Source organism: Aulostomus chinensis, chromosome 2 (assembly GCF_037954235.1).
Source record: "Aulostomus chinensis isolate RoL2024-O1b breed Wild chromosome 2, RoL_Achi_v1.0, whole genome shotgun sequence".
NCBI classification, from domain to species: Eukaryota; Metazoa; Chordata; class Actinopteri; order Syngnathiformes; family Aulostomidae; genus Aulostomus; species Aulostomus chinensis.
The window spans coordinates 12,263,611-12,280,529 of record NC_141321.1 but is presented as its reverse complement, the minus strand read 5'-3'; the positions used below and the strand labels follow the sequence as shown (position 1 = coordinate 12,280,529).

At 42.9% G+C, this 16,919-nt stretch overlaps 1 protein-coding gene, 2 long non-coding RNA genes and 2 other non-coding genes across 6 annotated transcripts in view; all 5 read right to left on the bottom strand.

Annotated features, from left to right (window-relative positions):
- Window positions 1-533: 533 nt before the first annotated feature.
- LOC147269089 (uncharacterized) lies at window positions 534-3,209 on the bottom strand. The gene is made up of 3 exons (XR_015111290.1): window positions 2,846-3,209; window positions 1,404-2,006; window positions 534-1,304 (listed from the first exon to the last, which is right to left on the bottom strand). It is a non-coding gene; the product is annotated as an uncharacterized LOC147269089 (long non-coding RNA).
- A 2,860-nt stretch (window positions 3,210-6,069) lies between these two features.
- Window positions 6,070-11,942, bottom strand: LOC147269086 (uncharacterized). The gene is made up of 5 exons (XR_015111289.1): window positions 11,806-11,942; window positions 10,953-11,050; window positions 9,314-9,413; window positions 7,981-8,085; window positions 6,070-6,583 (listed from the first exon to the last, which is right to left on the bottom strand). It is a non-coding gene; the product is annotated as an uncharacterized LOC147269086 (long non-coding RNA).
- On the bottom strand, window positions 9,577-9,690 carry LOC147269088 (small nucleolar RNA SNORD67). The gene has a single exon (XR_015111694.1). It is a non-coding gene; the product is annotated as a small nucleolar RNA SNORD67 (small nucleolar RNA).
- On the bottom strand, window positions 11,167-11,280 carry LOC147269087 (small nucleolar RNA SNORD67). The gene has a single exon (XR_015111693.1). It is a non-coding gene; the product is annotated as a small nucleolar RNA SNORD67 (small nucleolar RNA).
- A 1,018-nt stretch (window positions 11,943-12,960) lies between the features above and the next one.
- lrp4 (low density lipoprotein receptor-related protein 4) overlaps window positions 12,961-16,919 on the bottom strand; it is a 122,980-nt gene continuing 119,021 nt past the window's right edge. For both annotated transcript variants that reach the window (XM_086179464.1, XM_086179474.1), the window contains exon 38: window positions 12,961-16,559. In XM_086179464.1, the coding sequence (XP_086035590.1) occupies window positions 16,218-16,559 (342 nt within the window). In that variant the 3' untranslated portion in view covers window positions 12,961-16,217. The remainder of the gene's footprint in view (window positions 16,560-16,919) is intronic.

The following is a 16,919-nucleotide window of genomic DNA, read 5'->3' as shown; positions in this document are numbered from 1 at the left end:
TCAACGGACAGCGGCGCTGTCTGGGAGAGAGCTCATCTTCAGTCCTGATTTTGACCAGAGGGGGCGCCAAAGTCAAAACAGTCTGAAAGTTGATGGTCTCTTAAGATCCAGACATTTACAGGTATATAGCGAGGTGTCGCGAGTGTGCGCGCTTGAACCACCGCACATTTGAGAACGAGACTAGCAGAGAGGTGACCCGGGAGAGACATTGAGATGAGAGGGTTGAAAGTACAGCTCATCTAAAGCCGGATTCAGACACGAGGAGAATAGTGTTTGAACTCTGAGGACACTTTAGACACGGTAATCTGTCGCATTAGATACTATAAACACACCAAATATACACTATAAGCAGTACAAGCATATATAAGAGACAGATGCAGAGTACTTTATTAAAATAGTGGCACTCCATTATTCTTCAGCCTGTCCTCTCCAGGACCAGCAGGAAAGTAGTGACAGGCCCATCTAGTGAACGTAGTAATTATAAACACATGAACACAGAGAGGCACCCAACATGAATGGATGGATGGATGGATTTATTGATAGATGCTACATGGATGGATGGACAGTTGGATGGGTTGATAGATGGACACATGGATAGATGAGTCAGTGGATGGATGGATCAATGGCTACATGGATGGATGGAAGGTAGATGAATATGTGGTAGATGGACGGCAGGGTTGATGGATGGATGGATGGATATATGTATGGATGAATCAGTGGATGGATGGATGGATGGAGAGACTGGTTTGCTGCTGATTCGTGGCTGTTTAGGTGGAACACCTGGACATGAGTTACTTCCGGTTTCTTTCAAAACTCAGGTCATTAAATACTGTAACCTTCATTTCACACAACAAACATGGGGGAGCCTGAAAATGAGTCAGATCAAACTCCCTCCAGGAAACAAAATAATAGACGAGTGCACAGATGTTCAGGCTCTGGAATAATTTACCTCACCACACTTGCAGGATGTCACCATGTCCTCGAGTGTAAAAGGCCTGTTGTAAGTCTATCACATATGTGGAAGGAACATGGAGACAAAAACAAACACGACAATCGACAATGTGAGAGTTCTGCACACTGGCAGGTTTTGTGTAACCTTGTAGGAACCTGGATATCTCGTGACTGTTTAATTAGAGGCTTTCCAGGGATGCAGCTCACTTCCTGTATATACTGAGGCTGGGAGATGACAGCTGGATCACTTCAAGGGTCGGCTGGACATTCTGCTTTAACTTGACGTGTTTTCTTACCATATTTGATTGATTAAAAAGTCCATTTAAGCTCTGTCCTGGAGGCTGGCTTCAGAGCTGAAAGAGAGGGAAATGCATATCAGCAGCAATGATGGATGACTCAGCAAATCAGTACAGGGCTACACAGCGTGTTTATGTTTAGACCCCAGGGCTCACTTTTTTGCTGGTTTCAAGGTGGAAAGGAGGCGATACATAGACACCATCTGTAACTTTCTTCCCAGCTGAGTCGGATAGAGGTGGTTTAACAACAACAGGGGTGCATTCACAGTTTCAAAGGAGAATAAACTTTATACATTATCAGAAAGCATTCGCAGCAACACAACATTTCCTGTGTGTTTACATACCAGCACACACAGGCCCGAGGTTACCACACAGACAGGTCATGTAGACCTGGTTAGAGAAAACTCAACAAGCAAGCAGAAAATGTATTTAGGTTGTTGATATGAAACCTTCCTTTGATCGCCTGCTCACATCGTCTCAGCAACATATGCAAGTGATCAGAGCATCATGAAAGGTTCCCTCCAGACCTCCAGGACACGATCCTCGGGCAGCACTAACATCTTTTTAAAGAGCTGCTCCCGTCTCACTCTCCGGTTTTTGGCTTACTTTCTCCACTTGATCCTCAGGAGGCATCTGGGGGCGGCCGGTCGCTGCTCTGCGGCCTGCTAAGTTTGGTTAAAAGCAGAACAATAGTTGCCTCAGGTGCCGAAGTCTAGTCGATATGTTCTCTATGATCGCCCTCCTTTCAATCATAGCTTCCTGTGCAGGCAGAGAAGCAGATGAGATGAGCAACTGCAGAAGATTTGAAATCCCTGCAAGGCACGTGCAAAAGAAACATGATTTTCCCTCTGTCTGATTGAGCAACTCCACTGATGTAGTATAAATACTACAAAGCCTAGATTATTCGAGTTTGGGGCCACATGGTAAATCAGGGCAGGATACATAAGGAGCACATCTGGTGGAGGAATCAGTCCTAAAACTGGGACTAAATTTATGTTCCAATTCCTTTGTCATAAAGTCTGATTTTCAGGTAATTGTCTGAAATCAGGGCTATGAATCACACTGGCTTTTAAACTTCCGTTCTACGGCATAAACCACCAGTAAATACAAAGCACGTAAATGTCAAAGCATTTATGAGTCTTAAAGAGGCGACACGGTGCCTGGTCATTAGCACTGTTGCCTTACAGCACGACGGTCCCAGGCTTGAGTCCTTCCTGTGTGCATGTTGTCCCGTCCTGCATGGGTTTCCTCTGGGTGCTGCTGCCCCCTTCAAAAATGTGTCACTGGAGGGGTGGGGGACTTACTTACAGCACGTAGCTCCAGGGTGGTGTAAGGATTACATTTATGCAGCAAGTTAAAAACAAATAAAAAGGGGGGGAGAGCAGCCTTGGTGCCCGGAGAAGCTGTGATAAATACAGGATCTCTGTCTCCTAACTAGCAGCTGAATTCTCTCTTAACTAACACTTACTGCTCCTTGGGTGCTGTGGGTCATTAACCAGACTACTGATAACAAAAGAAACTAAAACAACCACTTCAAAACAATAAACCAAGACGGAACCAAAGTAAAAGCCACAACAAGATAGCTGATCAAAGCTCACCTCTTAAACAAGTCAACAGATCCTGTTTCCTCCAGCTAGCTGGGGTTCAGGTCCTGGTCTCCGAAGCAACAATACGAGAGGGGCGGAGCGCACCTCACTTCTGGCAGGTGTCTCGCTGTTGTGGTCAGGTGTAACACGTCCACCATGCAGCCCCTGCGGGAGGTCGCCAAGTTGCTCAAACCGCCTTGCTCGGCTCCTCCAGCGGTCTGTTGACTCTCCGTTCTGCACACTGTTGCTTTTTTCCCCCCGCTGTTCATCCGCTTACATCTGCACACATATTAATGGACCGCCACTCCGGAAACAGAGCCCACACCTCCAAACACCTGTGCAGTTCACAGCGGAAACAGAAGAAACGGTGACGTTGAAGTCCTGCGTCAGTGGTGTAGTTCCTTCATAGCATAGCAACGTTAGCATTGTACCTATAACAGCTACATTTACACCGCGAAAACATGCAGGCGGTCTTCATTGGTTAAAATCATCAGGAAATCATCGAACTTCTGCTTACCAAAGAGCTTTTTTTCAGCAACATTTCCAAAAAACAAAAACAAAAAAACGAACAATTATACAATGAGGTCGTACACACCTTGTAGGAAACGGGTCATTTTAGATTAAGAGAGTTCATCACTAACAAAGTCTGTTATGAAACTGTTTTTTGAGAAGCAGGATGATGATATTTGAGTGAAAGAAACAGAGGAAGATAAAAAAAAAAAGTTAACCCAAAACAAACAAACAAAAACAATTTGTTTTTCTTCATTTTTACAGTGACTGTAATTCACCATGATGGGAACTGGTCTGCTTTCTCCGTCACATACATTTAACATAAAACTGTTGATATTCTACATTATTAGGCATTATTATGCAGGATTTACACATATTGTGTGTTTTTTTTTAATCATTTTATTTTCATTACTTTAATGCACACTGAGGTAAAAATAGCAGCAATGTGACCTGTAGCAGAGACAAGACTGTAAAAGAGCTGGAGAAGGGAAGAGGAGGACAACATCCTCAGGCAGCGCCACTGAAAGCTGACACCTCAGCAAATAGAACTCACATTCGGCTCCAAACTCACTCCCAAGTGCAGGAGACTGCGAAAATCTTTGAACAAAACACTTCACCAGATGCAGGCGGAGGACACCCGCTGCTCTCGGCCGTGGTAATGCTGGTTTCAGGCTGCAGGTCTTGTACAGTCAGGTTCAGTCTGACAGGAGGAGTGCAGGAGAGGAGCGCAACTGTCCTCCAGTCTGACAGACGGAGCTGATGCTGACAAGCTGGATGAAAAACCACAGCTGGACAGATGTTTGCTGGGAGAAAACAGGCCAAAAGTGAGTCCCCTGGGGTTTTGCGATCTGTAAAGTGATACTACACCCAAAAAGTGTATCCCCCCCCCCCCCAGGTACTCACAACTTGATATCTTAAATTCACAAAAGTTTCACTCCTTCTTTGTTACAGCAGAAGGAGCCAGTCATGCATAGTTAGCTTAAAGCTAATGAAGATTGCTTACCAGCAGCAGCAAAACACTCAGAAAAGATCTGTGTACAAATATATGTCATGTCACCGGTATGCAGCTGTACGCTCATGAATCCACAAACACATGCTGGCACATTCAATCCAAGGGTTTGTGGATTACTGAGCCTATAGTTCGATAAACCAAGATGAGGATTAGATGGGATGATGCGCTTGAGTTTGTAAATGGATGTTTTTGCTCTTGGTTGTAGTTAGTGACGATAAGCTTCAAACTAGATATACATGGCTGGCTCTTTCTGCACTCTGAAGTCACTAAGTGATGCAGTGGTGATAAAGCTGAACTCAAGGCACTTTGAAAGGCAAAATTCTCTTTTCGGTTGGCGTATCCCTTCTCATTCCTCTTGAAACTAATTTTTCAAGCGAAGAAAAAGAGCGAGTATTCCAAGAGTGTTTGTGACTTTGAGTCCCTTTAAAGAAGTACATGGTCATCTTTAAGATGTCGAGTTATCCGTCAAGTCTTCTCCCTGCAGGTGCCACCGTGTGCATGTTTGTATGTGTCTGCATGAGAATCAATCCAGGGAAATGTAATGCTTTATTACCCACCTGAGACAGACAATATGTACCTGTTCTGGCTGGTGTTAAACTGCCCCCTAGTGGACAAAGTCACACTGTACAAGAAATGGACACACTTCAAAGGTTTTGGTCTCCTATGGCAGCAGTATTCAAACATGAGTAAATAAAGGCCAAAAATCGATTTCTCATTAAAAATTTATATAAACCTTCCTTTTATTTTTGTAGCAAGTTTGACCCTGTCAGTCAGTCAGCCTCGTTTCATCCTCAATGTCCTCACCCATGGAAGGAGGCGTTTGCCTAAAATCTCACGATACATGGCCTCATTCATCCTCTCCTTAATACGGATCAGTCGTCCCGGTCCCTTTGCAGAAAAGCAACTACAAAGCATGATGTTTCCCCCTCCATGCCTCACAGTGGGTACGGTGTTCTAGAGCTGCAGCTCAGCATTCTTCCCCCTGCAAACACGGTGAGTGGCGTTTATACCAAAGAGTTCCACTTCATGACATTCTCCCAATCCTCCTCTGGATCATCCAGATGGTCTCTGGCAAACTTTCGACGGGCCAGGGAGATTGTCAGGGATCTTGAATTTATTCCATTTTCTAATAATCGCTCCATCAGTTGATCTCTTCTCACCAAGCTGCTTACCTGTTGTAGATTGTACACCTGCACAAGACTGGGATGAGCCAATCTAGTGCTTGCTCTTTGGTCTTGGCCATGGTGGAGAGGTGACAGTCTGAGTGTGTGGACAGGTGTCTTTGAAACAGATAATGAATGGAGGATAGAAGAGCTTCTTCATGACGAGCTAACATGTCTGAGTGCCAGAATTCTTGTTTTTAGGGGCTGAATACTTAATTTCTGCACCATTATACAAATAAGTACTTCAAAAATCATGGGATTTCCTGTTTTTGTTTTTTTTTTAAATATTCCGTCTCACAGTTGAAGTGTACCAATGATGAACATTACAGACTTCTCTTTTTAAGTGGGACAACCAACCCAGGATCGGTAGCTGCTAAAATCTCTTGCCCCATTGTGTGTGCGTGTATTTATGTGTGGAAGTTTAGGTAAATTGGTATCAAGATTTCGAGTCAAGTTTATTACTGTGGCTTCTGCATCAGCTCAGGATCTCTCATACCGATCGAGTTTAAGAAGACTCTTGAAAGCAAACCAAGATCATGAGAAAAAAACCATTACCATTCATACTGAACTTTACTATTCATTTACTCATTTATTTATTTTAACAAACAAATCAAACATGGCTATGCTAGTTTCAGGACAAGGACCTGCCTCTTTCAGTATTTATTCCTTCTCAGTAATTCATCTGTGGTGAGGTGACATAAGGGTAGTTGTACCCTGCTCTCTACTTTGACCAAACAAGCACGCTGAGCCTCAGGCCCACCGATGATGCAACAGAATCACACAGACTGTAACACTCAGTCATCTGATAACAGCCACCGCTGCAACAGCAGCCCCGCTGTGACATGAAGGGTTGTTCAGCGAGTCTGTGGGTGTGTCTGCACCAGGTTTGAGTTATTGACAAACTGCAGAAAGATAAATGTGCTAAAACTAATTGCCTTTGTCATTAACAATTATAAACCTTGAATGACACTGTGGGGCTCCAAGGTGTCTTCCAAATGTAGACGCCCACCATGTTGATGCTGGAGATGAGCTGCAGCTGCCCCGACGTCCTCACCCCTTCATAACCTGTCAAAGAGGCGAGATGTCAGCTTGGTCTTGTTTAGAGATTCTTGATCAGTTCACACCAGACGCCAGTCAAGTCAACAATTCAGTTCTGCATCGGGAATCATTACACACACATGCAAGATGAAAGCTGTGTATCACAATCTGCCTGTACAAGACAGACCACTTGTGGAGCTCTGGGCCTCTTCAAACTTAAGTAGATTCAGGAGAGCACTGACACAGCCTTGGTAAAGAAATGACTATTCTATTAACAGCCTTCTACTAAGAGGCGTGTTCATATTAGATTTAAAGGTTACTGTCAGTGGGATACACAAGTCTGAACATAAGCTCTCTGAACGTTGAAAAGGTTGCCACATCATTCAGGCTTCAAGTTGATCTCGGGAGATCCCTGAGGTCATTTCAGATTCTCTGGACAGGTATGTGTGTGTGTGTGTCTCTTAATAAAAACAACAACAAGCAATTAATTTATGTGCCTTGATAGCAAAAGGCTGTTCTTTACAAAAGGGTTTATTTGTTCGTAGAAGAACACGGTCAGGCCCGTCAATTTTTTTGGCGAACAATTGAATCTAGCATACCTGCATTCATCCAGTAATTTGCTGTCATGTTCCTGACTTTCTGGATCAATTTGTTCTTTGTGCTTGTACCTGACCCTGGACGTGCGTTTCATATCATCAGGAGGGATCAACTCAGGTGCCAATGCAGCAGCATCAGGGATCAAGAGAGGATACGGTCAGGAGGAACTGGGTTATGATCATTGGCACTAGCAGGCCGTACTCAGTGGAGCTGGCACAGTTTCCTGAATACTAGCTGGCTACTTTCAGGATGGAGGGACAAGACGACTTAAGAAAAGCATAAAAACCCTATGATTATGTTCGGGAAGTAATCAGGATGGAAAAAGGATTGTTGTAGGCAGTTTGTGCTTCCCCAGAGGAGGAAAGCTCATTTCAGTTATCCGACAGACCAGTGATCAGCAGGCAACTGGAGTTTTAAGTGGGTCACCAGGGAGCCAGAGAGGAGCTGATTTTCTGGTCATGGACGTGAACCGACACCTGCTTAGTTACTAATGCGTAACAATCCAATGTGAGGATCAAGCCGGAGAGAACACACCCTCACACTCCCATAGCCACCAGAACTGAACATTTAACACCATTTTTTGAAAACACCTATTGATGAATCCCCCCTCCCCCCCCTTTTTACATGATCAATTATTGTTAAGCTGTTAATCCAGCATGAGCCTCATGGCCCGCCCCCTTTAGTGCTGAGCAGCTGCTCTGATCAGCTTCACACGGCTCTCTCCTAGTGGAAGTTAGTGGGGAATACACACATTGGGAACATCATACACATTCAAACACTGAGAACTAGTCCACGTTACAACCGACAAGCAAAAACTCTTAACTCACCCGTTTGCAGATCGAAGTTCTTGGACTTTATTCCACCAATGAGGTGGAAACATTTCCCATCATCTTCCCAAGAGCTTCATCCTTCTCCTCCTCCACATTTACTAGCTGGGATAAAAGATAGCAAGATGTGTTAGAGCCTAGACATCTTGACACAATGACCAGACTTCTGCTGTCAGGTGAGGGACAACACACCAGAACCCTAATCTCACTTAACTGGTGTAAGTTCTTGAAGCGGTGCCATTCAGTTTTTCTAGATATGGGTTCTGTCTCAGGCCTGACCCATGTATCAGTCAGCTGACATATCAGCCAATCACAGATGTACCAACAGCTTGTTTTCCGATATGCACAGTTATTACAAACCTTTTCACAGCACACAAAATGTAGAAAATAGTCTATGGTGATTTAAAAATGATGTAACAGTGTGCCCAGCAGAGGGCGCTCTGGTGCCCTAGTTAGACTCCCAGCATCGTCAACAGGCAGCGCACATCATTCAGCTACACCAGTGAGACTGATTTCCATTTTTGTTCTAGGTCAGCAGCTAACTTAAAGTGCAAAGTACTTATGTTTATTAATTTTTTGTCTTCAAATACAATACTTTTTTTTTAATTAGCTGTCTGACTGCCTATACATAGTCATGTCAGAACAAAATTGGTGCACAAGGAACACAGGGTCTATTTGGCCATACTGGCATTTTTCTGCAGCAAAATCCCACATTGGTCGGACTCTCGTGCCGCCTACAGAAGCAGCCAGCTTCCTCACCAGTTTTGAGCTGAACCACTGCACCATCAACAGACGGTTTTCCACAGACAGACAGACAAGTGGACAGACAGTACAGCAAAACTAAATTCAAATACAAATGCAGAGCTGCCTCTACCAGTAATTATATAAAGCAATAAGTAATTAAAACATTTTATGTGGGGAATCTAGCTATTTACGGTTGGTGAGAACAAACTTAACTCCTCAGATTAAGGTACATAAAAAGGGTATTGAAGCAATTATAGTGTCACCAGGTAGCAGCACCACTAAGGGGGCTACTCATCCCTCTCGTGCTCCAAATACAGTAGAACGGAACACCGACAACCATTTTGATTAGTTCAGTTTATCCATTGTCTTCTTATTTGTATGGGCTGTTCCTCTCTGTCGTCCCAGGAATCATCTGGATTACACTGTATTAGTAATTGTGCCACATTGCAAATTGATTTGGCAGCAAACTTCTTAGTAGTCGTGAAGATTGTTCAGTTTAACAGATTACAGACAGTAAAGGCTACCACAAACCAATGACCAGATCTACCATGACAGGGTGGAATGACTCGTGTGTGTGAATGTCTCACACCTGAAGGGATGAAGGAACTGAACATGGACAGCTGGCTGAGAGGTGCTGAAGAGCTCAAGAACCCTCCAACACACCATTCTTCCATCTCCAGGTGAAGAACCTAAGAGGAGGGAAAGGGATGAGAAGGGATGAGGTGGCAGCATGTTTTTGTTTCCAGAGGAATCTCACTGGTGAAGACTCATGAGCAGAGGTGATTGCTATTATTATTATTATTATTATTATTATTATTATTATTATTGGAAAATGGTGCCGGGGTGGGGGGGTGGTCGTCAGATGGCCCCTGTGCACACTGGGTGTCCTCAGGTTGGATCAGATTGGGGTGCTGTGGCCACTGCAACACACACCCCAACTGCTTAGTGCAACTCATCACTCTCACACCTTCCCCCTTATTTCATCAATCTGCTGCTGACATTTTATACTTCTAAAATGGGAAAACCCTGGATAAAAAAAACCTGGAGTTAAAAGGCAATAGAATTTGAATTACTTAAGTGTTTAATTAGAAACAGATTAATTGGGTGTAGTCATGACTATAACTAACATTCTCATAACACTTATTTCCAAAATAAACTGACAAACATGTAGTGATGTAACATTAGCACTTAACAGTAACATTAGCCACATGCTGTAGGTGAAATAAATTGGATAAAAAAAAACATGAACTAAGAACAAATTAAAAACAAAACAACACAAACAAAAAAACTAAATGTTGAAAATTAAAAAATGTTTGATGGCTTGAACTGCTTTCCTTACTGGGAGTATTGTTTAGCTGCAGCACCTCAAAAAGCCCCATCATAACTTCAGTTAACAAAGAGAAAAAAAAAGTGTGTTGATGATAAGAGCGACTGCTGCTGCTAATATAATCATGGCTGACTTTGTATGAGAGGAAAAGGGGGATTGCTGGACAAATCAAGACTCTGATCATGATCTATTTGAAACAGAATACATACAGGGGGGAACTGCCAAGACAGGATAGGATAGGATAGGAGGCTGACGTAGTCAAATTAGTCACGGTATGTATCTGATATACGAACATCCCACACACAACGCTCATTCTATTACCGCAAGCAAATACTATTTGCAGCGTGGCTACCTAGCAGTCATCTGTTGGGGGGCGGTCTGGAGCCACAATCCACATGAAGGAGGAGTATCAATCTGCTTGTATTGCTCTAAAACTGATTAAAACAAAAGCATATTCGAGAGGGACTCAGTTGAGGTGGTTCAGGTATCTGATGAGGACGCCTCCTGGACACCCCCCCCCCCGGGTGTTTTCCAGGCATGTCCAACCGTGAGGAGGCCTCGGGGCTGATTTAGGACATGCTGGAGGGATTACATCGCTCTGCTGGCCTGAGAATGCCTTGGGATTCCCCCGGAAGAGCTGGTGAAGTGGCTGGGGAGAGGACAGTCTGGGCTTCCTTGCTGAGGCTGCTGCCCCCATGACCTGGACCAATTGGATAAGCGGAGGAGAACGACGACTACATTTCCCCAAATTTTGGTATGTTCCTTTAACTAATTGCAGCAGGTGATGCATTTTATGGAAACATGATGTGATCATGAAAATCTGAGATATTCAATAAAACTGAAAAACAGGAAATAATCCTACGTGAGTCTGATAAACATAAGAGCCTCTAAAATTACACACCTGAACGATGATGAGGGGGTTTGCCATGGAACAACCAGCCGACCTTTCAGCTGGGAGGGGGCCTCAAACACACCATCCTTCCACCTCCAGATGGTGCACTAAATCAAGAGGAAAAGATTAAGTGAGTGCAGTAATTATTGTGTTTTATTATGCAATCCAACATTTTTCTGGATGTAGTAAGGATTAATATGTGAATGTTTAGAAAGGGGTGAGGCGTGAGTCAGATGGCCCCTGTGCACACTGGGTGTCCTCAGATTGGGTCAGATTGGAGCGTCGATGCCACTGCAACATACACCCCAACTGCTTAGTGCAACTCATCACTCTCACACTTCCTCCCCACTTTAAATGACAAGATAACATTAGCCGCCACAGAGGCTATTCGACTTAAATTTATGTATTATAATGTTTATTAAAAAAAACATCACGTCTTCGACTCCCATGGAGAACTCTCACCCTAACGTTTATCTTTACATTGAGTTTTAAATATTTTAGCCACAATGCAAGCTAACGTTAGCCTTTGTTAGCTGTAGCTTGAGTGCACGAGGCTATACCGGAATGAGTCACCGTGGACCAAAAAAAACACAAAGAAAATGGTCTAAATGATAGAGATCAATGACCAAGAGTGGTTATATTATACTTTCTGAGGTTATTAGTTCCCCAGCGATATTACAACTACTTGGTCCGAACGAGGTTAGCCAAGTTAGCTTTTGGCTATACTCTCCTGCGTTGGCTATGCTATCATCTTGCAAGGAATTTTGTTTGCCAAAAAGGTCAGACTGCCAACTTAACAAATAACGTTGTTATTCATTCTGTTACCCTCATAACATACAAATGAAAAGTATTTTCTGCTCACCGTGGGTAACGCTGCTGTTTCGTCTTCTTCCTGAGGTAGCAACGCATTTCACTTCTCGTTTAAAACAAGTGCGCCGAGTACAGCGAAACGATAACAGGCTCAACAGCTTCTTCTCCCGCTCCTCCTCCTCCTCCTCCTTCTTCTCCTATTTCCGTCAGACTCGACGCACATATAGCAGTGCTGCCTCCTACTGGTAAAACCTGAAAATCCCTGTATGATATTACAACTGCACACCTGATATTTCTTACGACAGAACAATAATTGCTTAGACAAACTGGAGAGAGAGTAGAACTCTAAGATAGCTTTGAAGGGAAAATACCCAAGTGAAGTTAATCAATACTGTAGGCTATGGTGAATAATGTTATACTTTGTATTTCCTCCAGATGAGTTAACCTCCGCTTTCACTTTCCTTTGTTTTAAATTAGGATTTTTAATTTAAAGCTTTTTTTTTTTTTTTTACGTAAACCCCTTCTTCAAGTACCTTTGTTAGAGATTCTATTAGTGGATTTTGGCCATTGTGTATGGCAATATGCATAATAAAGGACATTTGATATTTATTTTTCCTCTTCTCTGGAAATGTGCATCTCATCTCTGACTGAACTCCTGCACCACAGCTGCATTACACAGGGATAAGGCTGCGTTTAGCCTAAATGTCATTCGAGTCCATGTGCCTGTTTATTACAGGTGATTGGTGGAAAATATGAGAACAAAGCATGCTTTCTTCTTGACTTTTTCACAGTCTAATTAATACCTTACAATAATAATATATTTCTGAATAGTTTAAAAATGCTAATTAATCCAAATTAAATATACCTGCCACAAATAAATAGGTTTGGTCTTTGCATTAGAAGGTATAAATACAAGGACGTAGATCTGATGTTTGCCTGAAAAAGCATCAAAGAACAAACTAAAGCACATGAGAGAACATGACAAAGTTTATATAAGTATTGTACAATTAAGTGCTTTATGGCCCTGTAACAGCATCCAGATTCTGTTTTCATCCTGTGTGAATGGTGTCACTGCAGTCCGTCCTCTTCTCAGAACCTCTTGGTTCTTCAGCTCTGGGTTTTTAATTCAGAACACCACTTGAACTGAAGATCGCATAGAAACACGATACATAGATGACCTGATGACCACACTAAACTCGTCTGTCTGGCCCAGAAGAGTGAGGTAACCACACTTCATCTTACAGCAGGGGTATTTAACTGACTGACACCCAGGGACCACCATCCTGAGGGCCGTATGCAACCACACAGGGCCGGAGTGCTGCATCCCGGAAACAAAACAATTAAAACTCCTCTCTAATTAAAGTAAAAGTATAATTTTTGATATTAAAATCCATTATTAAAGCTACCTAGTGTAGAACAGGATCTAGTAAATGTGGAGGCCAGTCCATCACAGGGCCAACACATAGAGACAGACAACCATTCACACTCACACTCACACCTACAGTCAATTTAGAGTATCAATCAGCCTCGTCCCCTCTTGATGTCTTTGGACTGTGGGAGGAAGCTGGAGTACCAGAGAGAACCCACACAGGAACAGGGAGAACATGCAGACTCACACAGAAAGATCCTGTGATGGAGCCGGGACTGGAACCTGGAACCTTAATTCATCCCAGAACAATCTGAGCTGTAAAAACAGATTTCTCTGGAACTCAACATCTCAATGTAAACCGTGTCAACAGATGTAGGATTTCCGACGCTGAACGACTCGGCTTCGAGCCTCCGGGTTCGAACGCTGATTCTCTGATGACATCACTTTAACAACTAGAATTACCCGCAGCAATAAGCGACAGATGAGTGAGTCCAGTGTTTCACTGAAATGCAAATGCAATTTTATATTAAAAGATAGCAAAGGGATAATTCACTATATCACACAACACAGCTTGTTAGTACCGCCATGGAAATACATATACAGTCTTTTCATATTTACACATCAAATGACAACCAAACAAATCATAAATACCTCTTTTTGTTAACTTTACAACAGCTATACGCGACCAGTATTTCATACGATAAAAGAGCACTATTAAATAACTGGCATCTTCCCTATCATTTACAAGGCTTGGAAACACAGTGGTTAAAATAATGCAGCAAAAAAAAAAGAAAAGAAAAGAAAAAGAAACAAACAAAAAAAAATCTTCTTCTCCAGTGAGTAAAATTAATACAAGTCTAAAAACAGTCATGAAATCCCTTTGTACAAAAGACTATACAGCACAATATCTTCAACAGAACTGTTTGCTTATACTCGCATGATAAAATCTGTACAGTTTTAGCGTTCCTGCAGCAGAGTTGGAGGGACTGTGAGCTGGGATGATTGCTTACTGGGTTCCTAGGACGCTCTGGAGGCAGAGACCGTAGTTCTGTAGCTGCCGAGACCCTCGTTCATTGGCTTCAGTGCTTCGTCTAGCAGCAAATCAGCAAAGTTGCTGAGCTTGTAGCAGATACTTCAAATATACACGGTTCTAGAGTCTAACTGATATATTTGTCAAAAGAGCAATATAGTATTTCCTTGTACCATAGTTCAACAACACACAGAATGGTACTCTAGAGTTGAGGCGGTGCATAATATCTTTATTAAATTAACGTACCTTGTCAGTGATATATTTCTACGCTATAACCCTCACTGACTGACGGGCTTGGTCATGCTCAGTGTTGTAACGCTTGTTATACGGTACTGTGGCACATACTGTTATGGAGTCGATAGATCGAAACTTTACAAAAAAAGAAAAATTCCTCATATACCTCACGCAGTAGACAAAGCAGATGATTTGGGATTTTTGAGTCGTTTTACATCTTCACCAAGTCAAACCAAGTCATTCCGTCTAAAAGAAAAATGTTTTTTAAAAAATGAAAGCTTGTGTGTTTTCGTGGTGTGCTCTTTAGTCCGTGAGCAGGATTATGTAGAAACTGTGAAGCCGAATGTCAATGAACTTAATGGATGGATGAAGAACGAGCCAAAGAAAGAACCTACTACATTTTTGGGGCAGATCTTTCAACGTCGTGAAAAACTGCCTTTTTTTTTTCATTGGGTTTGGCATGAGGGAGTTTATGGCTCTTCAAATACGCTCTAGTTCAATATATATTTGTAGCAGCTTTTAACTAAACACATTTCCTAACAGCCCTAAACACATGTGGGTTAAAATATCAAGCTACCGGGATGGAAGGGAGGACCAATTAGCAGTTTTTAGGAGGTAAAGAATACTATGACAACATAGAATACACATTATGCTGAGAAAAACTATGGCAGTCTTTTTTTTTTAAAGCTAACAAATTGATGCTTACCTTTTTAAAATCAAACCGCTTCAAAATCTAACAGTTCAGTAAGTGTTGTGAATGTGACTCCAACATGATTTTATTTTACTTTGAAAGAAAGAATTTAAAAAGAAAATTGCTTTTGGGTCCCAGAAATACAACATGAAAGCAGAACTATCAGTATGGCTGGATACCACAAGTGGTAAGTGAGAAAGTGTTCATTTTGTGTGATTTCAGTGAACCAAAGCCTGAATGAGGATGAGTTAAAAATGATGTCATGGACATTTTACAGCCTCTGAGGAGAATAAATATGCAGCTGAAGATTATGAAATATCTGACTGGCACTTGAACTGGTGGGTCACCGCGCCGCCTCAGAGGATCAGCAAAAGGTTAAATTAAAATTTAAAAATAAATGGAGTTCCAGCAACATCCTTGACCTGCCAAAGGTCTGTAACATAGGAGGTCTTCCATTGGTGCCGTATACATCTCTCTAGACATGTAAATGCGGGATGAAGCATGGAGGGTCAGTGAAGCCCCACCCTTTGGCACTGTCATAAATAAAAATGTTGAATACCCAGGTCCTGCTGCTGCATGGAGGTCTGAACATCAGCAAAGCCACTCGGAAGTAGAAAAATGTTCATAAATAGAGTTCAGTGGTATTAGAGCATCATGGTTATGTAGTCCAGGGGGGATGTTGTTTTAGCTTTGTCAACAAAAAAAAAAAATCACAAAAAAAAAAAGTTGTACACAGAGAAACTTAAGTCGTCTGCATCCTTTAAAAAGGCTCCAGATAGCATTTGTGTCCCTCTGGTCACGTCCTTTGCTTTCTTATTCCAGCGTGCTCATTAGTTTATCGTTTACGCTCAAAGGCATCACTGAGCACTGAGAGGACTGCACTGTACTCTGTGTGTGTGTGTGTGTACAAGTAGGACGGAGCCCCAGTTTCTGAGAGAGAGTTGTGTGTTCATGAGAACTTGCTTGTGTCTAACCACTTTGACTATTGTGTTTGTACCATTTTATCTTCTCTACCTGTGTTTGTATGTGTGTGTGCGTGTGTGCTTGTGTGTGTGTGTGTGTGCCAGCTATAAATACAGAGGTGTTTGTGTGTGTGTGTGTGTGAGCTTCAGGTAAAGCAAGCTAGATTAAGGGTCTCCCTCACACTTCGCTCTCGGTGGAGGGCTTGCGTGTGGAGGCCCAGCCGGTGTCGGGCAGGCTGTGCTGGGCGTGACGCTGGGGAGTGATGGCTGAAGGGGTCAGGGTGGTTATGGAGGAGCATTCTGATGCCTCCTCCTGGAGGAGCTGCTCCGTCTCTCCGTCATCTAGTGAAGCGCTGCTGGCCTGCAGGGAGACGGTGTCGGTGCGCATGCATGTGTGCAGGCCGCCCCGGGATGGTTTGATCTGTTTAAGGTCATCCCAGTAAAGCTCGTCATTGGACAGGAGACAGACACCCTCCACGATGCGGATCTTCTCCTTGGTGTAGCCTCCATCCCCGCCCCCCTGGAGCAAGACAAATAGAGAGATAGTGAGCAGCAGTCTAGCAGTAGCCTAAAGGAAAAAAATCCACCCCAGATGCGCTTTGATAGGTAAGTTCAGCTCAGGCCTTTGATGATGACATGGTTTTTGTTTTCAGTCTTTACTTCAACCAGGAAATGCTGGGAGCCTCCCTCACATCAACCTTCACTCATGGGTTTTCTTTACAACCTTCACAGGAGAACTATGGACATAAACCATGAGCTCAGAAGTCGAAGTTCAGTCTGTTTAAGGTGGATTTTCCTCGCAAAATATGAGTTAGGAACCATGTACACAACACTGCAGAGCAACCTTCAAACACATGCACAGCAGAGACTCCCCTCAGTA